This window comes from Artemia franciscana, chromosome 13, assembly GCF_032884065.1.
Source record: "Artemia franciscana chromosome 13, ASM3288406v1, whole genome shotgun sequence".
Lineage (NCBI taxonomy): Eukaryota > Metazoa > Arthropoda > Branchiopoda > Anostraca > Artemiidae > Artemia > Artemia franciscana.
In genome coordinates, this window is record NC_088875.1 from 271891 (window position 1) to 298463 (window position 26573).

General features: G+C 34.7%; 1 protein-coding gene across 2 annotated transcripts in view; it reads left to right on the forward strand.

The window, feature by feature from the left end:
• Nucleotides 1–26204, forward strand: part of LOC136034350 (syntenin-1-like) — a 151002-nt gene extending 124798 nt beyond the window's left edge. Inside the window, exons 7-8 of one of the 2 annotated variants that reach the window (XM_065715483.1) lie at nucleotides 18517–18584; nucleotides 23983–26204. In XM_065715483.1, the coding sequence (XP_065571555.1) occupies nucleotides 18517–18571 (55 nt within the window). In that variant the 3' untranslated portion in view covers nucleotides 18572–18584; nucleotides 23983–26204. Of the gene's footprint in view, nucleotides 1–18516; nucleotides 23117–23982 lie in introns of those variants that run through there. The other variant, XM_065715482.1, reaches the window with a different exon arrangement.
• The last annotated feature ends 369 nt before the right edge of the window (nucleotides 26205–26573 follow it).

Here is a 26573-nt window from a genome sequence, read left to right on the forward strand (position 1 = left end):
CATTTTCTTAGTATCCCCAGTTCGACCCAGTAACAGTTACATTTCCCGATGGCACGGTGTTTTTGAGATTTGTCAAAAATAGACAAACTGTTACGTAGGTTTGCTGACCACTGCAACAGAATTGTTGATTTTCCACTGACTTATGTTCTTTATCAAGTGCCTAGAGTCTCTAGTTGTGAGATCTTATAGTGCTTGACCCATATTGATTGAGTTTTTAAAAGTTAAAGTTGTCAGTAATTTTGCGTAATTTTTTTCTGTACCCTTTTGTTTTTAACAGTCTTCCTTTTCTCCTTCTGTCTTTTTTTTATGTGTTTGTGCTGTTGCACTGGTGATTTCTCTTTTCATTATATATATATACATATATATATATATATATATATATATATATATATATATATATATATATATATATATATATATATATATATATATATATATATATATATATATATAAAAAAGGTAAAGGATACGGCATTAGACTTTACAGTCCCTACCGGCGGTGCTGATCTCCGTTTCTTGGCCCTTCAGCCAGGAAGTGCAATGGGGGGTTGGGGGCCAGCCATCCTGTGCTTTCGCACACCCTTCCTGTTTACCTTCCCCAGATTTCTCCAGGTACCCATTTAGAGCTGGGTCGACTCTGGCTATGCTTACAGAGTCACGCCACTGACCCCCGTCCCAACTGAAGAATTGGGTACACTGGGATATATATATATATATATATATATATATATATATATATATATATATATATATATATATATATATATATATAAATTTAGGTTTCTGTTGTAAAATAAAAATACGGTAGGTCTTAATATGTTCGTTTGATGTCGGCGATAGTATTAAGTTTTCCCTGAAATTTTAGTTGAAATTTATAATAAGTGTGTGTATTTACAGTGATTAGGAGCAATAGGTATTTTAATTTTGCGAGCCCAAATTATAAAAAATTAATTACTTTAATCTTTTAAAATGAATGAGCTGACATATTGACTCAAAAGTTGGTATTGATCCAGTTATAAGTCACCTTTCTCACATTGTTTTTTTTTACTATTTTTGGATATGCTGGACACGTTTTCTTTTCTCTGAATTATCTGTTTCTCCCTCTGGACGCTGATTTGCAGTCCATGCAGGGATTTTCTAAGAAATGCATATTTTCGGGAACATGTTGTCTCTTCTACAAATACTAGGTACTTGAAAGAAATTCTTTGACTATTTGTCTAGATTATTGTTCAGCATATATATATATATATATGGATTATATATATATATATATATATATATATATATATATATATATATATATATATATATATATATATATATATATATATATATATTTATATATATATATATAATGAAAAGAGAAATCATCAATGTAACAGCACAAACACAAAAAAAAGAAAGGAGATAGAAGGAGAAAGGGAAAACTGTTTTCCTAAACTAGTGGTTAATATAGACCAGCACTTGTGAATGAGGCCTTAACCCCACTCATCCATAAAACGACACAGGTCAAACAGCATAACCATACACAATCAACCATAAAGAATAATCTATGGACAGGCAGTCATGTCGTCAATAAGTATAAGTCGTCATTTACCAAACAATAAAAACAATAAAGACAAATAATTCAGAGGCAACAACCCAGCACAAGGGCTCATCAGGAGAATACACTTGCCTATAGGGTTTCGGCACTCAAAATTATCTACCCAGTCAAGGTTTGTGCCTACCACAGAATATCCATGGCATCCCCGTGTCAGGTATCACCCCCAAAATACATGCCTATGAAAGAAAAAAAACAGCTAATGTAGAATAATCAAGTGTAGAACACCAAAACAAACTTATCCTGTTAATATATTCCTCTTTTTAGCAACAATAGGTAAACTAAATGTGATAAATTTTACCAAATCACAAATATTAACACTTTGCAAAAAACCTGAATGAACTAAACAATTATAGAATTCATCTTTACCATGAGGCTATTTTTTAAAAAATCCGCTCTATTAGAAACACAATTCAAAATAAATGGCGCTGCATCATCTTTTCGCGAACCTCCGAAATTAGCCGAAAATTTCCTTAAGTATTTCCAGATAATTCTTTTGGTATTTATTTAAAAGTTCGTTATAATGAAAACTAAATTTTTTAAATTGCCAAGTTAATTTATTTGCAGAAAAACCTCTTAATATCAATTTTTGGCTCAAAATTTTACATCTATTTTTTAAAATCAATATAATTACTACAAATCCTTGCATAACGAAGTAACTGTGAGAAAAACGCCGAATACGTGATATTTGAGTGTATATTACTTTCAGGGATTGGGAAACTAATCACTTCAAAATCAAAATCATCTGTTTTATTATACATTTTAAAATTTAATTTATTATTATCAGAAATATTAATATTTAAATCTAAGAAATGATCTTCATGACTAGGTTCAAGAGTAAGCTCTGATGGATATATATTTTTAGAAATATCAATGAAATCCTTACAATTTAAGACCAAAATATCATCTAAATATCTTTTATTATTTGACAAAACATGTTTTAAATTATTTGGATTATTCTTATCCATCATGTATTTATATTCTAGCTGACTTAAAAACAAGTCAGCTATAAATGGGCTGGCATTCCCCCCCCCATGGGAATTCCCACGATTTGCTTGTACAAATCACCACCAAATCTTATATAAGTATTGTATAGAACAAATTATAATAACTCAATATATATATATATATATATATATATATATATATATATATATATATATATATATATATGGATTCTCATTGTTGCTTGTCCTCTGACCACATCCTCTTCTTGATGTCATGGCGTCACACTAGGTTCGATTCCGCCACTCTGGGAAAATACAAACTTTTCCTTAAATTTGTGACCTATTTAGATCAGTTTGTGACCAAAAATTTCAATATGCTAATTTTAAGAAAAAACAACTATATAGCCGATTCAGAGGCTGGGCCCTAGCAAGGCTACGCGGCAGGCTTGTATATAATGATTCTCAGTGTTCCTTGTCTTCTAACCGGTGACAATTTGAGCCTCTTCTTGATGCCATGGGCCGGAACCCAGCACGGCTACGTGACAGGCTTAAATATATTGATTTTCATTGTTGCTTGTCTTCGAATTGCAGTAAATGTGAGCCTCTTCTTGATGTGATGGTGTCATCATAGGTTCTATACAGCACTCTCGGTAAGATTAATTTTGAAAAAAAACAAAGTTTTTCCAAGGGAAGTAAGATTTTAAGTTGAAACTTAAAACGAATAAAAATTTTTACTTCACAGCCTATCGTGCATCAATAAAACTAGTGTGAATAAATTAACTGGTGAAATTTCTGTATTTTTGTTGGATTGCAAAAAAATAGCGCTTTACTGAAAACACAAAACAGTATAGGAATTTTGGTACGGTAAATGTAAACCATTTAAGGACACTTTTAACAGTATAAAATAAAATCATTTTATAGATTGTTGTTTTTTTTTTCGTTTAATTTGGCATCATTTCTGCATAATGAGCTCAGTTGTTTTTTTTTCTTGTTTTCTTTAAGACAAGTTCGAAGTGATAGATTCATATTAGTATTAAGACTACACACTCGCCTTAGAATTTGTATTACAACTTCGAAATTCTCCGTTTTTTAGACAGAAATAACTCGATTTCCAGAGTTCGTATTAGGGTTGATATGTTCTTCATTTCGAGTAATACTAGGTGAAATCAAGATGTTATCTGATAAATCAATCCATTATTGTGTATACTGTTTAATGACTTTAAAAATATTAATTTCATACAGAAGTTTTTGAGATAATTTAATTGTACACTGAAAGCTGATGATGTCGCAGCTCCTGTAAAACTATGGAACGTGTTATAGATTAGTTTGTGGTTTTGAGGCTATGTATTTGCTTTTGACTCCTAAGTTAATACCTTTGTTTTTTATGCTTGGCTTTTGTGTTCTCGGTAAAGCGCTAGCTTTCTGTAATCCTACAAACATAGGGAAATATAACCAGTTGATTTATTCGCAGTAGTTTCACTGATATATGTAAGATAGGCTGTGAAGTAATAATTTTTCTTCCTTTTAAGTTTCAACTTCGCTCTTTACTTCCCTTGGAAAAACTTATTTTTTTAAAATCAATCTTTGACTGTTTTTGATTTAAAATTTAATTTAGAAACAACACTGCCATGATCCGTTTTTTTATACGGAATAATTTCTGTTGGCTTTAAGTTTTAATGTCGCTCCTTAGTTTCAGTTGAAAACTTATTCTTTTATATAATTTCTAATCACCTCTAATCTAGGGAGGTAAGACACCGTGACCTTTATTAAGGAGCTAAACGAAGAAGCTGTTCAAGAATTGAAGGAAAAAATAGGTTTAGTGCGGAAAAAACTCATCCTGCACCTAAGTTCTGCCAGTCCCAAGCCTGGAAAAAGGAGGAAGGTTAAGCAGAGGATTCGCATCCCTCTCCCGTCAAAACCAATCAGCGATTGAAAAATCGATGGAGAATAAAACCTCTCAGATGACGACAATAAGGAATCGCCCCGGACTGATTTTATGGACACGAAACGGCCTCTTAGATTCGGTTTTCGGAATGTGCGGACAACGTGGCAGCTCACTAAAACTGAGCAGGTCCTGCAAGAAGTAGCTACCTATAATCTTGACATAGTAGCACTGCCAGAATTGACATGGACAGGCTTCAGCAAAGAAACACTCAATGGCCAAACAATAATCTACAGTGGACCCAAAAAGAAAGGAGAAGCAGGAGTGGCAATGTTAATGTTCCTAAGACAGCTAAATCCCTCATCAGCTAGACTCCTGTCAATGGTAGAGTTAGGTTTGCGAGGTTCCAGGGACACGACATTAAAGTGACTGTAGTTGCCTGCTATGCACCTACGAATGATGCTGAAGTGGTGGTTAAAGAGTGTTTCTATGACACTCTTAACTCAGTCTCCAAGGATTTACGCGTCATGACATGGTTATATTTGTCGGAAACTTCAACGCCAAAGTAGGCAACGATAGGTGGTACTGCCCAGAAGTAATTGGCTCATATGGTCTTGCCGATCGAAATGAAAATAGAGCCCTACTTATAGACTTCGCTTCGACAAACAATGTTCTGATTGGTGGAACACAGTATCGTCACAAGGATATCCACAAGTACACTTGGACCTCTCCTGATGGCACAACAAGAAATCAGATCAACCACTTTCTTATAAACAGGAAATGGCGATCTAGTCTCCAAGATGTAAGGACACTCAGAGAAGCTGACGCTGGCTCAGAACACAGTCTCTGTATCGCTAAGATTGTGCTCAAAGTAAAGACCCTGAAAAAGTAGACAGGCCCCTTGATGCTCCTATATGACTCTGATAAGTATTCTGAACCAGAAGTCAGGAGGAAGTTTTTTTTTTAGTTCCAAGTCCTGTAACTGCATATTTCTTTGTTCTTCGCTTTTATTTTCGACTCGTTTTAATTCTTGCTGCTACTGGTCATCTAACTGGGCATTTTTGTTCTTCACTTTTTTTTGACTCGTTGTAGTTGTCATTGATGCAAGTTTTTTAACTGTATATATCTTTTTTCTTCGTTTTCTTTTATCATTACTTCGACATTTTTTAAATACCCTTTACCTTAGCTGCTCGGATTGGTCTTGTCATATTTGATGGTCTGGGTTTTTCATTTGTCTTCTAGGCATTATGAAACTGCATAAAACGCCTTTGGTAAATAGATTCATTACACTTGGTATTTTATACTTACCTATGTCTGTTTGTAATGTTGCATGTGTCATAGATGTAGAAATGATACAGGGTTTGAAATTAGTCTGTAAAAGTCCCTTTTTGGGGCTGAAGTCTCTCCCAAGTCCCTTTTTATGCGGAAAGTCCTTTAACTCCTCCAGGAGTCCCGAAAGTTCCCTATTTTGGAGCATGCTACGTTTGAAGACTGGAGAATGATATATTTGAAACACCCACTTTAGATATTCTAGCTTCTCTACAAATACGGTTGTACTGGTCAGTTGGTTAAGCTGCTGCAGTTCAGAAAAAAGCAAAAAAGTGGGAACAATATATTTGACCAAATTGTCTATTAACTGTTGCAAACATTGGCAGCTACTAAGAGTATAAATTGACCTAAATGCTGGGTGGGATAGATGAGTCACATTGTCGTACCGTTTAAGGACATAGAGAAACATTGACCTTTAGAGTTGTGGGGATGGATTGGTCATGTCATGGTGATTTTCGAGAATAGATAGTTTCCTGTAGCTTCATAAAATGAACCATACCAGTATGAATTTGTTTGAATTGACTTGTATTCCAATGGTATAAATTAGATATTCTTTCCCTCTAAATGCTAGTTAATAGAGCAATGGCAGGTTGACAGAGAAGAGTACGATGAGTAGAACATTCAGATAGCGAAAACCTTGTACTCACTGTTTTTCCTGCAGTGTTTAAACCTACTTGTCTTTCAAGTGTCCCAAGTTTACTTAGGAAGACCAAGGACAACTGCAATTTTTTGCTCCTGGTTAACTAAAAGAGACATGAGTGGCGGAAAGATGAATGAATGATGTACGATCTGTGATGATGATTTTTGTTTTTACAGCAAAATATGCAAAAAAATCTTAACTGTCACAAAGGCTTTTACACCTTGAATCAGCCTGCTTTGAAAAACGAGCAGAAGAAACAAGTTGCAATCCATCTCAATCCGTTACATTTACGACTGTATGGATCTGCTAGGCAACAGTCCCAATCAGGATAGTCATCAGCTAGAAATGGAGGTAAAACTCTTGAAGTCTTTTGCGACGAAGATGCTGCATACAAAGCAGAAATCATCTGGGTACTCAAGTCGTAGCAAGCTTTGACGCCCGTTGCTTTGTATGACGAATTATTGATGTATTTGAAGTCATGTTCCCTAGTAAGCTACCAACCGAGATGGTGATGAGTGTGAAGAATGCTAAGTACTTGATAATTTTTACACTTCATCCTGACTGTAAACATAATTTTATCAAAGACATCGGTGAAAAGCTCACTTTGTTCTTGAATACGACGAAACTACAAACAGTGAAGGAAAAAAGAGCTGCATGTTAGAGGCCCTCTTTAAGAGCCAAAGTTGTGAGCCGCCATCTGGTGAGGTATTTCATGGGACATGCAACTGTTGAAGACATTGTAAAAAAAAAAGCTCATATAATGCATTGGGAGGAAGAATTTACCTCTTGAAAGACTAATAATGGTAGGCAGCAATGGGCCTAATGTCAGCAGCTATGTTTAAAAATGAATACATTGAAGAGGAAAAAGTCTCCAAAAGAGCTTCTGAACATTAAAACATGTAACATCCATGTTTTGCATAACGCATTCATGAAAGGGCTCCAGGAATTCGGAGAGGATTCATCCAACTTAGTTGGATGAATCTTGAGGCATTGTTTCCTTAGCTGGCCTGCAAGATGCAAGGAGTTTTGATCATGCTAGAAAAAGAAAGATATCCCATATAATAGTTTCATTCAGCACGTCTCAACATGTTGGCTAACGTTGGTTCTGGCTGTTTGCCAAGCGATTGGCTTATGGCCGACCCTCTTGAAGTATTTTTTGCATAACCTGCCATCAAAGGAACATTTGAAGAATATCGTGTCATCAGCAAAGTACCTCAAGATTGTTAGCAACCTAAAAAGAAAATATATGCTTGGAGAACTTGAATTTTCGTATTCATTGTCTGAGCTTTTTACAAAACTCACAGCAGCATTTCAGAAGAGCGAACCCCTTGTGCACAGTCTTCATGCCGATCTGCAAAACTTACTTCTCACTGTTCTGGTGAGACCTCTGAAACTCAACATTCTCATGTCTCTTGGTGAAATTTCTACATTTTCGCATGAGAAAGTGGACAACTGTTTGTAGGATACTATCGTAGGTGAGCAAGTTGAGTTACCGTTAAATGCTTAGAAACTCACCTTAGCAGAAAGACAAAGGTTTCGTCAAAAGGGCGCTAAGGCATTTCAAGGCAGCTGCCAAACACCAGATCAAAATACCCCATTTCTTCTAATAGCCTTTTCGGAGCGCTTAGGTCCCTGGATCCCATGGAAAGAAAAAGAGCTAGAAGTATATCAGATATAGTAGTGCTCGCTTGAGAGATCCAGTAGGAGTAAGTGTTGACGATGTTAGAAGTGAGTTGATATTTCTGCAAGCCTAGAACTCAGTAGAACCAAGGCCATCACGTGTCGACCATTATTGGTATCAAATATTCTTTATGGCGGGTGCTTTTGGTGGGTAGAAATATACGCTTTTGTCGAAGCTTGTAAAAGCTGCGTCGACATTATCGCATGGTAATGCTTACATAGAGATGGATTTTTCGCTCTCATGAAGATTTTCTCTGTCGAAGAGAGTCTACATCAAGGAGGCACACTCGTGCCTCTATAAAGAGGCGACCCACGACAATGTTAAGCGATCTTCGTAGCTCGTAGATGCATTTCGTAGCCCGAGCTCCAACTAAGAAACCTGCAAAATTTCATCCCCCTCCAACTTTTCCTTCAAGGGGAAAATCTGGCCGAAAGTTTCGACCCGTCAACCCCAGCCCCCCTTTAACGTTGTCCGATCGGGCTGAAATTCACAAGTTAAGGTCCCCTACGGCCCAGGAGCTTATCCGCGAAATTTCAGCTCGATCCGATAACTCCTTCCCTGTTTTCCAGAAACCACGCATTAGCTACTTAATTAACGCATTTCTCTCCATAAGAGCCCATGTTAATTTGAAATTTTTAAAAGTTATTGAGAAGTTATATTTACACACATGCAAGTGATTAGCTCAGTCGGTAGAGCGTGGGACTTTTAATCCACGGGTCAAGGGTTCAAGTCCCTTACGGGCGGTTTTTTTTTCACAACATCAAAAAAATTTTGATAACACCTGGACAGCTTATCATTTGAGAGATAACAGAATATTAGCTTCTTATGAGCAAAAGAAACATTTCGGTCATTCTATCTATTTTTTTCTATTTTATACAATGATTTAAAAGCGGGGGGGGGCTCCTCTCCTAATTCCTGTACGAGGAGTACAGGAATTATTAAATTACATTCACCATGGATTGTAGAAAAACGTACAGAATTAATATGAAAAAAAATTAAACCTGTACAAAAGAGTCTTTAAAAGCGGGGGGTTTGCCTCTCCTAATAGTCTTCTTATAGTCCTAATAGTCTAATAGTCCCATGTTAATTTTTGAAATTCTTAAAAGTTACGAATATCAACATTCAAGTACATCAAAATAATCAGCTCGGCACGGCGAGAATGACTGCAAGCATCATAAAAATCCAGCTCCATTCCAGAAAAAATAGTTGCTAAATAAGATAAATAATATATAATTTACTATAATTACCTAAAGATGTTTCCTATATGAGAAGGCATTTTTAGAATAAATTCTTTATTATAGGCTTTCGGACGTAGCGATCAAAATAAAAGTGTATAATTTTGTTAACACCTGGACTGCTTATCATTTGAGAGATAACAGAATATTAGCTTCTTATGAGCAAAAGAAACATTTCGGTCATTCTATCTATTTTTTTTCTATTTTATACAATGATTTAAAAGCGGGGGGGGTTGGGGGGCGGCAGCCACCCAACTTCCTCTCCTAATTCCTCTACGAGGAGTACAGGAATTATTAAATTACATCCACCATGGATTGTAGAAAAACGTACAGAAATAATATGAAAAAAACTTCGTTTTCTTAAAGAGTTAAAGAGGCTGCGTCCCAAAGTCGAACCTTAAAACGTACAGGAATTAGAAGAGGCAGTTGGGGGGGCTGCCGCCCCCCCAAACCCCCAGCTTTTAAAGACTTTTGTACAGGTTTTTTGTTTTTTTGCTAACCCCACGCTCTTGGCTTCGGAAAGGCCCTCTTTTAATTAACAAAAAATTGAAATGAATGAATAATGGAATAACTTCGAAAAATGTTAAACACAAGAGGACAGGAGAACCATTGCGCCGAAACTAGTAATTAGTAACAATGAAGTCCCCCCACAAAAAAAAACCTGTACAAAAGAGTCTTTAAAAGCTGGGGGTTTGGGGGGCGGCAGCCCCCCAACTGCCTCTTCTAATTCCTGTACGTTTTAAGGTTCGACTTTGGGACGCAGCCTCTTTAACTCTTTAAGAAAACGAAGTTTTTTTCATATTATATCTGAAAGAGTCCTGAGTGCAAGCTGTTTCAGATTGACAAGTTGAACACATATGGACGCAAACCCGACAGGTTTCCTATTCCCAAACATTCTTTGAATTTTGCTTGATTGGTTTGGTCAAAATGCTAAGACTATATGAAGAGCAAGGGAAAAGAACAAGCTTCTGAACGAAGTCTTCAAGATCAAGAGAAAGAAAAGGAGCTGAGCCTAGTACACATCTCTAGCAAAAAATAGAACTAGATAGACTTTTGGTACCACTGCAAGAAAAGAGGCCTCTGAAAAACAAAATGAGTAATTGTTGATATCTTCTTGACAAATTCTACCGATTGCTTACAGAAAGCGGTGGCTTTCAAAGGATTCCGGGGACATCGCTTTGGACAATTCCCTATAACAGAGTGCCATGAAAACACAAGCAGGTGAAAAAAAAACGGAATAGATAAAAAAAAACGGACTAAAAAGGACATACAAAAGAGGAAGTAGGACCTGATAAGCAAGCTCACAATCTCTCAAAGAAGTGAATGAGTTAGCTTGCAAGCTGAAGTCTTATGGATTATTTTCACTTGTTTCTAGTTTTGAAGTAGCTTTTTTTTGTAAATAAACATAACTGATAGTTTGACAAAAAGAAAATGGAAAAACAAAGACAACTAACCTGTCTCCACAGAAAATGAGTTCCTTCTAAGGTTCATGAATATGCTGATTCTTAGGGTGACTTGGCAAACGCTTCTGATTCATGAGCAAAAGAATGTTTTGACCATGAATGGCAATCAAAATCCCTTTCCACTTTGGTCCCTATTGGTTCTTTTTTCACCCTCAAAAAGTCCCTTGACAATTCTTCAAGTCGCTTTTCTAATAAGCAGGAATCGTTTCGAGCCATGCAGGATGCCAGTTTTCCAAGATGTTATTGACTCTTTCTGACTCTCGCTACCGCTTGTAATTCTCGCTGCCTTTTATCTTCTAATCGTATATTTCTTTGTTCTCGCTGAGGCATATTTTTAACCTCATATTTCTTTTTCCTTTATTTTCATTTTTAATTCGTCTGCTCCTCGTTGCCGCAAATCTTGTAACCGCATGTTTCCTTGTTCTTCAGTTTTCAATTTTGACTAGTTGTAATTCTTGTTGTCGCAAGTATTCTAACCGTATATTTGTTTGTTCTTCATTCTCGTTTATCATTATTTCAATCATTTTTTTCAGTGCCCTTTACCTTAGCTGCTTTTTATTACAGAAAATTCCCTTATCCCAATTTACCCAAAAAAAAGAATGAGCCGTTTTTGAGAAAAATAGATATATATATATATATATATATATATATATATATATATATATATATATATATATATATATATATATATATATATATATATATATATATATATATATATATATATATATATATATATATATATATATATATATATATATGTATATATATATATATATGCTCAATTATTGCTCGTTCAAAGATATAACATGTGATAATTTTTGAGATCACACTGGATAATCACAAGATATATATATATATATATATATATATATATATATATATATATATATATATATATATATATATATATATATATATATATATATGTGTGTGTGTGTGTGTGTGTGTGTTTTTCTGTGTTTCTGTGTGTGTGTGTGTGTGTGTAATGTAGCCTGTTTGCTTTCCTTAGAAAATAGCTTACTAAAAATGAAGTTCTAATGCAATTTCTAAGCAATCATTTCTTCAAGTTTAAAATCCAATTTCTGAGAGTATTATTAATAAGGTCTACACTCTAGGGAAAGTATTATTAAGTTTTCCTCGGGACAGTTTAATCATATTGAATTATTGGGTTATTATATTTGTTTCGTGATAACATAATAAACTTGAGTTCACAATGACTTTGAAATCTTAGAACAATTATTATGAAACTTCTGGATTGGTTTCAAAACTTGTTTTCTAATGAAGGAAAGTTTAATTCGAAACATAGTAGGTTTTTATTCGGATCTTAGAAAAATCAAACCGGAAGATTTTTTTTCTCCCAGCAAACACCATAAAGAATCACAAACGAAAATGATGGACAACAAAATGTTCAGTTAGGTATTTCTTAATTCAATTTAAATTGCTGACTTGCCAATCTTTGACTTAAAACTAAAGAATAACACGATAAATTCCTATTTAGATTTGAATATTTCAAAGAGTATATGCAATGGAGTATGCCTGGTTGTTACTGAATTATATATATATATATATATATATATATATATATATATATATATATATATATATATATATATATATTCACGCCATAATTTCTTAATTCGACTGAAATTGCTGATTTGCCACCTCATAACCTAAAATTAAATAGTAATACGACAATTATGCTAATGCGTAATTTGAGAATAAAATATATACAATCCTGCTGTGTGTCGATGTGTGCCGTGAAGCCACCTGAGGCTAAATGCGCAAGCTCCTCCTCCACCCCAATCTGTTCAAAGGTTAACTCTTTAGCTCCTCTTATGAAGTTTCAGTTTCCCTTAAATCCATCTTTATGACCTCCTCCCTCGCCATTCAGGGATGACTTACTTTTCGTTTAGTTTTAAATGGGAGACCAAAACTAACAATCTTTGCCAGTCAATCATAGTTTATCCATATAAAAGCTTCGTCTCAATCTTTGTTTCATTATAGTCCTAGAAAGTGGCATAGAGCCAAATGTGATAAAAAGGGGATGGGCCTATGCACAATCAAAGTTAGATTACGATTTCATTAGAAAACATAATTATTTTTTTCTATCGTTACTCTGCCCATCTCTGCTTAAGACTTCTGGAATATCGTAAAAGCTCCGTCTTTTGTTCTGAAAAATTGTCTTCGGTATCTATTTCTTCATCTTTCCTCAAGGATTGTGGAATTCTGCCGAAGATATTGCGGAAGACTTGAGGGCTAGTCCTGCCTATGTATCTTTCAGCTTCTTGGTCTTTAGGGGCTGTATCCCCATCTTTGCTGAAAAATTATAGAATCTCATGAAAGCTCACCCCTTCAAAATGTTGAGAGGTTACAGAGTAATGTTCGTATCTCGATCGGTTTCCTTTTTTCTTGCAATAAACTGGTTAAAGATTTTTAGAAAGAGTTGCATTAACGTTTTTTTTTTCGTGACTCAAGGTCGAACAACTTGTGAATCCTCACGAAAGGGATGTTCGTTAAAATTTGTGAAGATAAGAGAATTACGTAGGAAACTTTAAACCCTTCTTTGGTGCGCCGCTGGAAGAAAAAAGCCTCTTGGTTCCTTTTTTTAATTTCAGGCTTTCTTTTTCTTTTTTTTTTATTGTAGCTTATGTAGGTCCTTGTGATTATTTCACGTTTAAGTTTAAACAATCGCTGGTAGCTCTCCCTAATTTTAGATTTGTTTGTATTGGGAGGGCATTTTTTACATTCTATTGACAATACTGTCATTATGTTAATTTAGTTGAAGGAAAAATTTTGATACAAAAAGCTAAAAAAAAATAATTTCACAAGCCAATACGAGTTAATTACACAACACAATTTAGTAAATCTAACTGTCTGTGATGATTTGTGCACAACGGAATGATCTTAAAAAATAATTGAGTTTATTGATGAGCTTACTTGAAAATAAAAAAAACGGAATAGACCTTCTCTTAGACATTTTTTCAATGATAGAACGGATGACAACAAAATTCTAAACCTACGTCAAATCAACTTCTCCAGATAATTCTGACGTTTAGTGCAACTGGGCCACAGGAGGCAAACAAAATGTTCCCAATCCCAAGGCGATCAAATTCGGACAGTCCCCCAAAAAAAAAATATGCCAGAATTCATGGCACCAGGCTGCTAAAAACTTTGGGCGTGTCATAGCACTATTCAACCATTTACCTAGGTTATCTCCCTAGAGCTGTGCCTGTCCAATTTATTTTTAAAGGAGCAAATGGTGGCACAAATGGAGATAGGTCGTTGGAGGGAGGCTGGGATGTAAACTTTGTCGAAAACAGCCATTGATACCTTATAAGATCTTTCACTTGGGGCTGTAAAGGTACCCGATCGGTGCTACAACTCGTCCTCAAATCCTATTTTGGATCCTCTAGAGTGGCGTCGGTAGGGTTTTAGAAGACCCCGTCATAAGTGAGCATCCATATTCAACATCCTTGAATATTTCTTGGAAACGTCAAGAATGTCCGTCTTGACACTTCGAGATCGTCTGTTTTCGTCCATCCTTGGATTTATCAAAATTTTGTGTTGCGCTCTTGTTCAATTATCTCTTGCAGTGTAGTTTGGGTGCTTGTCGTTGTGTAAATATAGAAAGGCTTTTTATTTATTTTTCTTCTCTTTTTCATTGGTCTTACTCTTTTCTTTCCTAGAATCTTTTCCTTCCTCTTTTTTTGTCGAGATTAATCGGTTCTTCTCCGGATCTGTTTTTCTATCTTTAATTATGGTTAGGCAGTTTGGTCCTAGAAATTATTTAGGGAATATCTAATTAGTGCTAAAAACATAAAATATTGGGAAATTACGTGGTACGGTTCAGAGGAAGTACAAATATCTATTCATCGGTTTAGCTGGAGGCAAAGATGGGAATAGAAAAAATTATATTTTTCAAAAAACCAATCAAAATCCCGGGATGTTTATTAATAGATGTTGATTATAAGAAATAATAAGAAAGGCCAAGACGCTTTTATATATCTTTCAAAAGGAAATGGCAATAATTTCCCTATGTGTGAAAGGAAATGTCAATTTCAGTCTTTATTTCCATTTTATCTTAGTCTCATCCTGTTCTCCTATTACCTATCTGAGAGACCTTCCCTGCTTCGCTGGCTCTTGTAGGGCAACTTCCTGTTTTATCTTTTCCAATCTGATAATATCATACTAGTCTGACATTAATGTAAGTGCATGCTCATAATTTTATTAGACTACCTGAACCATTCTCGTATAATTTGCCTTTTTTCTTATTTAATTTCACAATGTTTTTCCTTAGTTAGGTTAAAAAATAATTTTAGTATGTCAAGTTTCAATTGGCTGCAAGTGACTACCTGTTTCATTCGTAGTTTTAGGCTAACTGCTTGTTCTATTTTTCCAGTGCTTCTAAACCTAGACTTATCGGAAAGGGAAACAATCCAAATAATAGATGCTGCAGTCGAAACAAAGCAATCTGTTTTGGGCGTTAGCTATATGCCAAAGAGACTGAAAAAAAATTTGACTTGAACATGAACTCGTTCGGCACTTCGCCGATTATGGTTTTTCCTCCTTTCAGATCAATTTCTCAAAGGGCTTAATCAGTAATTACGTTTAGACATCCAACGGTGTTCAAAGAGAACTTAACCGGTACACAGGATCAGCGGTGATGATTTGAATATCTCTGTGGCTCTAGGAGGTGGTGGGTGAGTTCCACTGGTTACGATCTTAGGCCATGAGGAAAAATGTAAGCCCCTAGAGGTCCCATGGATAGCCACGGTGGTGATAGCCACATTTTGGCTCTCAGTTGTGTTTCATCCTGGGAAGTGTTTACATTGAAGTGTGTTTAAGACAAAAATACCTCATTATCTGTGACAGATATATTTGAACCGACGACGGATGTTGCAGGGGTTATATGTTTTTTTATATCATTGTCTTACAGTTTTTTTTGCTGCTCCATCAGGGATATTCAATCTGAGCATGTTTCTCCTACATGTGTGATCCAAAGAATGCAGAATTTGGACTTCAGTTTCAGGATTTCAGTTTGGACTTCTATTCATCCATACAGAAAAATAGAGTGAAATACAAACTTACAAATCTTGACTCTCGTTTGAAGGTCGATCCAAATATTTGATCAGATTTCAAAATTTTCAAATATAAATTCGTAAAATTAAGTTTACATTAAATGAGCCTCACAATAAAAAAAAGACTTAAGTGCCAAGGGAAAATGTGTGAATCGTAACCGTGCCAAAAGAATTTACCTTCTCAATCCTTACTATGCCTTTTCATCCCTAAAATTAACTGATAGATTTATCTGACTTATTATTTCAGATATCAAATTACACAAATCCATTTTGAATGGAATAGCATCTCACAATAGACGGGCAATTAGTTAAACGAAGCATATCAGAATTCAAGCCTCAAATTGCCATGTCAGCACTATTTCCTTCAACACAATTTCCCCACGATTCATCTGCTATTTAACAAGGTTTTTTCCCCACCTTAAGTCATTCGTATTTAGGATTTCCTTTCTCGTGTAATTCCCCATTTTGTACTGTTGTCTTTGTTTCCTGAGAAAAGTAGAATGACCTGTCTAGCTGTACATTTTTCACGAGAGAAATGATCAGGGAAAATTGTATGAGATAGCCATTTATATATATAAAACAAATAACAGTTTGAAAATAATTAAAGACTTAGTGATTTCTTTTCGCAGAGATGATGAATAAGATGGACACGGAAGGGGGAAAACGATAAAATTATTGCATAGCTTAAATATTTTTTTTCACGCAAAAATGAACATTTGCGAGCTGTGGCAGAATTGATATGATCAGCGACTTACATTTGCGTTTAATTAATACATAGAAGGTGCGTACAAAGTCACCGACACAACGCATCAGACGCAACGATAAAAAACGACCAAATAGAAGTTACTGGGGAAATTAGCATGATATATTCTTTGGGAGTAATTCATTTATAGTAAAATACCCAAGCTATCTTCACGTTCAATAAGCTTATTGCAATTGATTTTTATGATTTTAGCGTTCAATATATTGACCTATTACATTTATTGAATTGCATTCAAAGCACTTAATGAAACCTATTGAAACTGATTGTTTGTTAATTTGCTTTGGAGGTCAATAAGCTACGATTCATCCCTTTTACAGGTTGAAATTTTTATGCAACTCCAAAAGCAGACATACTCCTTGTTCAAAAGAGCTTATTGCAAGTAACTGCAATAACTTATTGAATAAGGAGTTTAAGAGTTGCATAGAATTTTTTCATATAGAATTATTGCTAGCGTATACTGATAGATAAATATCTATAGGTACACAGTAACAAAAATTGTGGTTAGTTTCAAAAAGTCTATGGGTTTGCAAGATTTATTGATTCGTTTGTAAGAAATTCATTTTGATGTTCAAATCGCGTTCAGTAGGGTATTATAATTACGCTTATTCAATAAGTTGTTGTAGTCATTTTTAATAAGCTCTTTTGGACGTGGGATTGATCTGTTTTTAGGGTTTAATGATAAAAGTTGTTTTTTGGCGGTCTAAAATAATTTTTTTGCTAACGATCTTACAAATAATTGCGTTTATGGAACCGTTTCACCGTTGTACCTAAATGTGAAAGTGTTAAAAAATAGACATTCAACACTGCCTTAATGACCATGTTTGTGTTTCAATAATAAAAAAAATTCTGTTCATTAAAACTACAATGGCAATTTATAAATTTCTTTCATATGTAAGAAGTCAATAAAGATACAAATTCAAGAAATAAGCTGTTGACAATTTCCCCACTTAATGACAAAATAGACTATACAATCTGAACAAAGATATTATATTACGAGACATCAAATTTGTCTTTATCTCTCTGTATATATACACAACACTGTTGCAGGTTTAACGTTTCCACTGTCGTACCCTAAATTATCCTCCATTTTGAGAGACTCTTCTGATTAATTCCTTTCGGTCTTCTCTTCCCTAAAGGTTTTTGCTTGCCATCTACATTAAATTTTACTTGTCTCAGCTTTCATGGTGGATCTTCACTTGGAGTCGAATTACTATACGAACTTTGATTTATACAATAATGGGAATTTATGGAGCTGTCATGCTGACATGTCAACATGACTAACCTGTCATTTTGACAGGGTGACTCACATTAATAACTTCCTTTTCTACCCTAAGATGTTCCACGGACATATATTGGTTTTCGGCTGTTTCTCCTTGGTTTTGAACAGTCATGTTAGGCAAGGACATACATGGGATGGAGGGGGTTGCTACCCTGAAATCCTCAACTTTAATGAATTTCTGGTAACTTCCAATTCAAATTATCCGATGAGATTTGTTTTCCAGATAATATTTGTTTGTACACAGGAAAAAATTAACATGGACGATAAGGATAAACTTGCCCTCAAGTGAATGTTTATGCTAGTACAAATAGAGGAAGCAGTTCTTTCCCAATTTATTTTTTTTTGTATTAACACTTTTTATCTTATTTTGCTGAGAATTTTTTTTCTTTCTTTTTTCTTCTTTACTATTCTTCTTTTCTCTGAAATAAGAAAGACGGTCACTTTCTTATAATTAATAAGGAAAGTTCAGTGTATGAATTTTGTTTATACCTTGTGTTGATAAAAGAAAATATATAAATAAACTGTTTAAATAATAGTGAACTCATCAATATTTTTAAATTTTGATTTATTTTCCTTCTTTATTTTCAAATCTCTATATGTAATTTTTCTCTTTTAGCATGTCAACAAGTCTTGTGAAAAAGCTGATGGATCATTCGGTACCTGACCTATGAGTTACGATCCGTGGCGAACACTGTTAATTATGTTGTTTTTTTTTGTTTTTTTTTCTTTTCGGTTGTAACTTGCGGGGATGCAAGATGTGTTTTAATCGTAGTTTTAGATGATCACATTCGTTCAAGTTGAAACAAAACGGTCAGTCTTATTTTCAGTCAGTGCATACTTCCCATCAAATGTCGTGATGAAAAATATGAGTTCTGAAGACGAACGAATAAAACTATCTAGAGGGAGGGGGCAGGGATTGTTTTAGTGAGCCCAATAATCCTATCGCAAATGGTTTAGTTTTTTGTTTGTTTTTTTTTTCAATGAAAATGCCACAAACAAGGCATTTTTAACATTCTGGGTGCTCCCTCCTCCCGAAATGGCACCCCTTGGAAGAAAATATGTATACGATCGCAATCAATTAAGGCATGTGAACTAATTGCTCTACTTTATTTTTCTCTTTATGTACAACCTCGGTAATATTAAAACAATACGTTAAAACGAGACTAGGGATTGTACACTACACATCAACCCTGAAAAAGGAATTATACCTTTAAAGGCCATCTCACCTTAAAAATAATCACTCAGCATTATTTTTGTGGCATACTCCCCTGCTTTCAAAATTAAAAATAATGCGATAAAATGTGGAGAGGACTATGCACAGTCACAAATATGAGTACGATTGCAGTCGTTCAAACCGCGTTAAATTATTTTAGATAACACAAGAATAAATAATTAAATTAAAAAAAAAAACTTAAAACAAATTGTAGAAGTAAAGTGTCAGTCTGACAGCCTTATCCCTAATATCTGTCCTTGGGGGAAAAAACCTCACTCCTGCTGAAGTGTGACTTCAAAAGTTGGAATTTTCCTGTGCTAGTAGGGGCAGTAGATAAATTTGCTTGTATGTTTCTCAGACTTGTCTACGCTTAGAGTAAAAAGGATTAAAATACAGGAATGTGTAAAAAATATAACGAAGACAAATAAGCTGTTCAATAGCCAAATTAATCAACTTCAGTTTTCAATTTGTTGTTTGTCTTTATTGTCAGTCAGATCATTTGATTAACTCTTAAATTTCCATTAATTTTTAATGCCACGAACTTACTTACCACACAACGTCGTCCATCTTGTATATTATCGTAACTGCTAAAAACTGGATTGCTTTATCTGAAATGAACTGAAAATCAGGTTTAAAGTTATTTATACATATTTAGAATTATGGAGTAATATTCTGAGAATTTTTTTTTAGGATAATGAAAGTGTATAAATGACTTTGAAATGGATCTTTTGTTTTACTTAAACTAAAGAACTCCGAACCAGATTTTCGCAATATACGATAGTACGGAAGAGGGGTAACCATAATGTTCCAATACAAATGATGATAATAATTAATATCCCAAGCTGACATAAGTAAATCTTTTAAAATGCAGGCTAAAACCTTTTGTATACCAGAATTTCAGCTAAATTCGTATTGAAATTTGCCTAAACGTATTATTTACACTTAAACATCAGTAAAGACACAAAAAACTACAAAAAAATAAATCTGTTCCCAAACCTGCGCTTAGCCAATATCAGTAATGATTTCAGTGGTTGTCACACACAGTCTTCGATTTGGCATCTGAACCATCCAAATATCACATTTATCAATGTTTTTTTCCGAACAAGTAACTACCATAGGGGACGATTTATTTCTGAATTGTTTGATCAACATTGTAAATTGGCTAATTAAGTTGTCATCATATCTCTCTTGATATAAATTGATGTCATCATATCTTTTTTGATGATAAGTTGAGCGTCTTTCTTAAGTACGGCAACAATCCAACACCTTTCCGAACAACCTGATGTATTCAGTGTTTATTTGAATACAATTCAATAATTTGACGTTTTAACTATTTAGGTGACATAATTTTTCTCTTTTTCCCTTAACAAGTAAATAAGACAGGGTTGGAGTCTGACCTTCTGTCAAACGTTTTACTATGATTTTCCTTGTGAGGTTTTCATTCCTAAACGGACTGCTCATTGTTTATATGAAAAGTAATTATAGTAGTCTATGATGTGTGAGCTTCTGTCTAACTTTACCTTGGATCTTATATCTGTCAGTGTCTCCTAGGCACCTATGGCATCGACAAGGAGCCTCTAGTCATCAAGGTGTCCGCTGCCGTGAGTATATCTATCCCTTTGGGTAGCAGAAACGCGTTAAGAAACTTTGAGGTCTGACTGGTAAGTGGGGTACAGGGCGTTCTTGTGACAGTCCCTCCCACTTGGTATTTTAGGCTGCCACTTGAAGTCTCTTTAGTAGTCCTAAGGTCGCCGCAATCATTACTGCATCACATATGCTGTTAAGATTCTCTAGTTAAGACCCTTAACCAATTGTGTTTCTTGTAAATGTCTTGCTATGTCTAGTTTCTTTCAATTTATTTGACTCGCTTTATCACTTTTAAGGCGTCTGACAGTTTTTTTCTGACTCTCTTGGGCGTGTCTCTGCTTTTTTATTACCTCAAATTAAGCTGCAATCATAAAATGCGAAATGTAAGAGAAGTTAAATTCTTTCTTCGTCAAATCAAGTGATGTTAAATGAGTGCTAATTTGAAAAATGGCGTGATATTTTCTTCTGTTTTTTTTTTTCATCTTGAATGACTGTGGCTTTCGCCTAAATTAATATCTGGGATCGTTTTTTTCTTCTTTTTTAGGAAGTTGTTTTCAGCTCTCTATTAAATATTTTTAAGGCTTCCAACATAATCAGTATTTTCCATTAGAAGGTTAATTATTATGCCAATGAAAAAGTATAAATAATTTTTTTTAATGTGGACCCCCTCCCCCTCTCTCTCGTCCCGACTTCAGATACCTTCTTTAAAAGACATTTTTCTTATATCTTGTTACAGGCAGGTAAAGCAGGGAGGGATGGGGGTCTGAGAAAGCCACTCGCCCCTTAAGTGAGTTTTTCTAGTCTTTGTTACATATTCATATAATTTCCCCATTTTTGTCGTTATTCAGAACATGTGCCTTCCTTCCATAAGATCCCAGGCCCCGCCCTTTTCAAAAGAAATTGTTTCTTACGTTTCTGGTTTGTAATTAATCACAACAAACTGTAATTAAATTCAGATCTATAGAACTATGATACGGCAAAATTATTAATATATATCACTTAGAGCTTTGAAAGATAAAATACTAAACTACATACTAATTCCTGTTAAATTACTAACTTACTTTAACCATAAGCTATCTATACTACTTTATCTTTGTTAATTGAAAAGGACATGAAAGGGATATCGTCTAATGTTTTCTACATGCTGTTTCCTGAGAGCAAAATTGTCGCTCCTTCAAAGAAGTGAGCTTAGGGAAATCGACTATGAAAATGTGTGTGTTCCTAGGTTTTGAACGGCAAGCGTACTAACGTGTTTTAGTATATTTCGTTGGTCTCTATGCGACAAGAAACGCTGGAAACAGGGTTGTATTTCTGTTTTGAAAAAAGAGAAAAGAAAAACGGAATGATCTAACTCATTTTTGGACCTTAAATGGCAAATACAATCACTTCATTCTCGTGAATGATACTTTTATTTTCTGGTTCAATCATTGACATTTTAAAGGATATAGTAAAGCCAGGTCAATAAAATTTATCAAAACTCAGCTAAATTATCAAATCCTGCAGATCTCTGAAAGTTTCAGTAACCTAGCTCATGCACTTATCTTTAACATATTAAAGAGAATTACGTCCGGAAATGGATTGATTACCCGTATTACCAGAAGTTTATTAATTGTTCACTTCCTGAACTAAAGCAACATTGACAATTCTAATTCAAAGCGCAAAAAAATGCATGCGCAACTTTTATTTTCTTTTACTTTGATTTTAAATACGCCTGCGCAAAATTTGCGCACTTTGCCCTTGCGGACGTAGCCAAAGATTTATCTCTGGTTAGGGGGGAGCAAGCAAATTGCCATTTCAAATGCGCAAATTTACCATCTGTTGTCAAAAAAAAACTTTGCTTTTGATGATTTCTCCTGCGAAGGCAATGAGTTTTTTTTAGGAGCACTGCTTCTTCTGCTCCTCATAGCTTGATCTATGGTTTTAGCACATATTTTCTGAAAAAATACTCTACTACAGACTACGTCCATTTGCCAAAATTTTTTAAGGGACTCAAGTGTCATAGTGTAATTCTAATTAAATTCAACTTTTTAGGTTAACATTGTCTTTTATCCACAGTTATCCTTTTTTTACTCAAAGCTAAAATGGAGGCCAGCTTTAAATAATTTTCATTTTGATGACTTTATAAAGATACTAAAAGACTTTGTATGTAAAGTTTGACTAAAGTCGGTTACAAAGTCGTTTGTAATCCTTCCTTGGCTAATGATTTTTCCTTGGGCTCAAGGTAGAGAGCGATATTAATGAACTAAAAGGGCAAACATATTTACCATATTCTCTCAGAATATACCTTTGCGTTTGCTTTTGAGTGTTTTTTTTTTTTTTTTTAAAGAAGGCAAGCGTTTCGCATCTTGCATCCCTTTGCGCAGCTATATCCATGGTTTTATCTCTATTTCCTCAAAAAACTTTTCAGTCTCCAAAATTTTTTTCTCTTTTAAGTGGAGTTAGTGGCAGAATTTTAATTCAAACCCGTAACGAGGAACAATATGATCATTTGCGTCCATTATTATATTCAGGTATTAAATAATTTATTTTATTTTTTTAGTAGTAATAGCAATTTATTATCCAAAAAAAATAACAGAGACAAAATCAATCGGTAGCACACCAAAAGCGTCGCTTACGAGGGAGTACTACTAACAAAAAAAAAAAAAAACATAGAAGAAATTGTGAATAAAGCGTAGTTCTCATTGAATCAAGTATGTTTTTGATCCGTAAGATAGGCTATTTTTACTTCTGGGTTTCATGTTCAGGCTGTCAACAAAAAAGGATGTATTTCTCATATGGTTTGTAGTTAACGTTGAAAAGCGCTGTGCATGTGGGGAAATTTTGGCTGGAAATGGTCATTCCGGCTTGAAGGTTAATGTTATTTCAATTACATTTTGGACTTCAAGAAAGGCCTTTTGACCATTTAACTGGCACTAATTTATATTAGTCCCTCGTTTTCTCACTGCCTTTGCAGACCATACCAATCTTATAGTTACTACATTTTACCAAAATAAATTCTGCACAATTTATATCTTAAAAATCGCTCTCTCTCTCCCTATCCTCTCTCTCTCTCTCTCTCTCTCTCTCTCTCTCTCTCTCTCTCTCTCTCTCTCTCTCTCTCTCTCTCTCTCTCTCTCTCTCTCTCTCTCTCTCTCTCTCTCTCTCTCTCTCTCTCTATCTATCTATCTATCTATCTATCTCTCTATCTCTCTCTCTCTCTCTCTCTCTTTTTTTTCTTTAAAGAAAAAGTAAATTTATTCGCCTTTTTTGCTGTGAAGCTTAGAATATTTACAAATATTTTAGAATTACTGGCGATAGCGACAAGCTAACGAGACTAGTCGAAACAAATCCTTTTATTGGTTTCATATTGTTTAGTGTCTATTTAGGAGCCAATCATGGGCGCTCATTTTTGCGTCGCAGTATTGACCTCATTTCTGATGAAAGTGACGGAATGAGAATGAACGAAAAATAATTCTCACTAAAGAACAGGTGATAGTGTGTGTTTGATGTAAGACCATCTGCTTCCATGGCGATGGCGGTGCCTTATTAATTGTATTGCATCTTTTAATTGTGAAGGGGAAGTGTCAGCTTATGTTAAGACGAAGAACAATTTTTCAAGCATTGTATCAAGCGTGGGAAAATAAGCATGTTTGTCTCTTTATTTCTTTACACAATTATTCGGTGACATTTGGACACAGTGACAATATGAATTGTTAGAAAGCTCAACTTACAAATACTTTTGTTTTCGTCATGAACTTTTCTAGACACGCTGGAAAAGTTTCTTGAGCTGAAAAATTATTAGTCTGTTTTTATATACAAAAAGTTTAAATGGACGGTTTTCAGTCCTGTTTTGCTTTTGTGTCCTTCCTTTTTCAAGGCTTTAAAAAAAGCTTAGAAAAAATGGTGACTTGCAGAACACATACTTGTGCTACATGTTGTCTCAGTTTTATCAGGTGGGCCGCATTTGTGGCATTTTGCCAATTTTTTGTGGTTATGCTGGAACTTCTTCATATCAGCACTCTTTTCAGAGTGAATTTTTAGGAAAATTTTATATTTGGTGCATTTTCGCCAAGAAAAATGAAGCTTTCGATCAAGGCCGTATTTCTATCCGACTCCTATAAACGTAACAAAGCGAATCTAAACAAATTTTTGATGCGACTTTTAAAGTTCTTTTTGTAAAATTTCCCTGGAAAAAATCCTTTTGCAATCCTCCCTCTCTGAAAGAAATCCTGGATGCGGCCATGTGAGGTGTGAGCACTGGCTCACACCTGACGTGTAAAACGCACATGTCTTCATACCAAATCTCATTTTTATTAGGAGTAACTTGTTATTGTAGTTTAGTATGAACTCTGTCCATTTAGCCGTCCTGGCTAAGTGGTGGCTGGCTAGTTTGAGAATTCCTCATCCTTGGAGCACGGGTCCGATCCCAAGCATAGCCAGATATTTGGTTTGGGACGGGAGTCTGTGGCGTGACTCTGTGAGCTCAGCCAGAGTTGATCCAGTTCTAAATGGGTACCTAGAGAAATCTGGGGAAGGTAAGCAGGGTGTGCGAAAGCACAGGATGGTTTGCCCCCAACCCCCCCCCATTGTGCTTTCTGGCTGAAGGGCCATGAAACGGAGATCAGCACCACCGGTTTGGACTTTGAAGGTCTACTGAGGTCGTACTTACTTTACTTACTTAGTGTGAGCTCTGTAATATGAAAACTGAAGAGACTATTTTAACCGTGTAGAGTGGTGCTGCCGTTTCAATTTCACATTCCTCCTACTAGGAATATCTGAACGCAAGGGATTCGTTGTATGCAAACCCCGCATTTTTCCAACTTATCAGGAGAAGAAAGAGGTTGATTTTAGAATGTTTTTTTTTTTTTTTTTTTTAATGGTCAATAATATGAACAATATAAATAAAAAATGATTAAAAATAATAATAAAACTATACCTCAATGTGAAAAAGTAAACGATTTATAATGATTTTGACAACGCGCACAAATATTTCTCAAATTAAAAAAAAAAAAATCTTACTTTCTACGATTATATTATTGAACGAAGTCCAAGGTGTGTTTTAGGGTTAGAAAAAATTAGGACAAATATCTAACAAAGTATTGTTCAAATTAACGCATGAGATAAGTATGCGATGATTGTGATATATATTACTATTTAATCTTGAAATATCTTCGAAATATTCATGTCCAAATGTTTCCGAAGAGGAAATACCTAGTTAAACCATGTTTTTGTACGACTTTGTATATATTTTGTAACAACCAACTTTTAACTATATAAAAAAATTGCTTGTTTTTAATGTGTTTTATCTGCAATTTTTAGACTAACAAAGTCATCTTCTTGTGCTGTCAAAGCTATTCTCTTGGTTTGCTTACCAACAATTTTGGTTCTTTTCTCGTGTTTCATGGAAATATTATTGTGTTTGGTAGTGCTAATGGTAAAAGTGCTCTATTATATCTTACTGGTGCAAAATGTTTACCATGTTAATGGATTTATTTCATAATAAAGATCTGTATTTACTTGGTTAATCAATTCGATTTCTTTTTTTAACACAAAAACATCTTTAAATTGTCCACCATTCTAACTAGGAGCTATCGGACGTTACAGTCTACGACGCTGGGTACAGAAGAAAAGAAGAGAAATCAAGGAAAATAGCACTTCTACCACCAGATACCACCAAATACCAAGCGGCAATTTTATTTTTAAAAGCAGAAATAGATACACAAAAAGAGACTGATGAAAGCATACAAAAATAAAAATCATGCTCAACTGTAATGTACATAAACATTCAAAGGAACAATTCATTATATTGGTCAGAAAACCTACGCATATGAAGGCCTATCCACATTGACATTTACGAATGCCGAGATTTAGTTAGCGCTTATTCGAGCCGATCA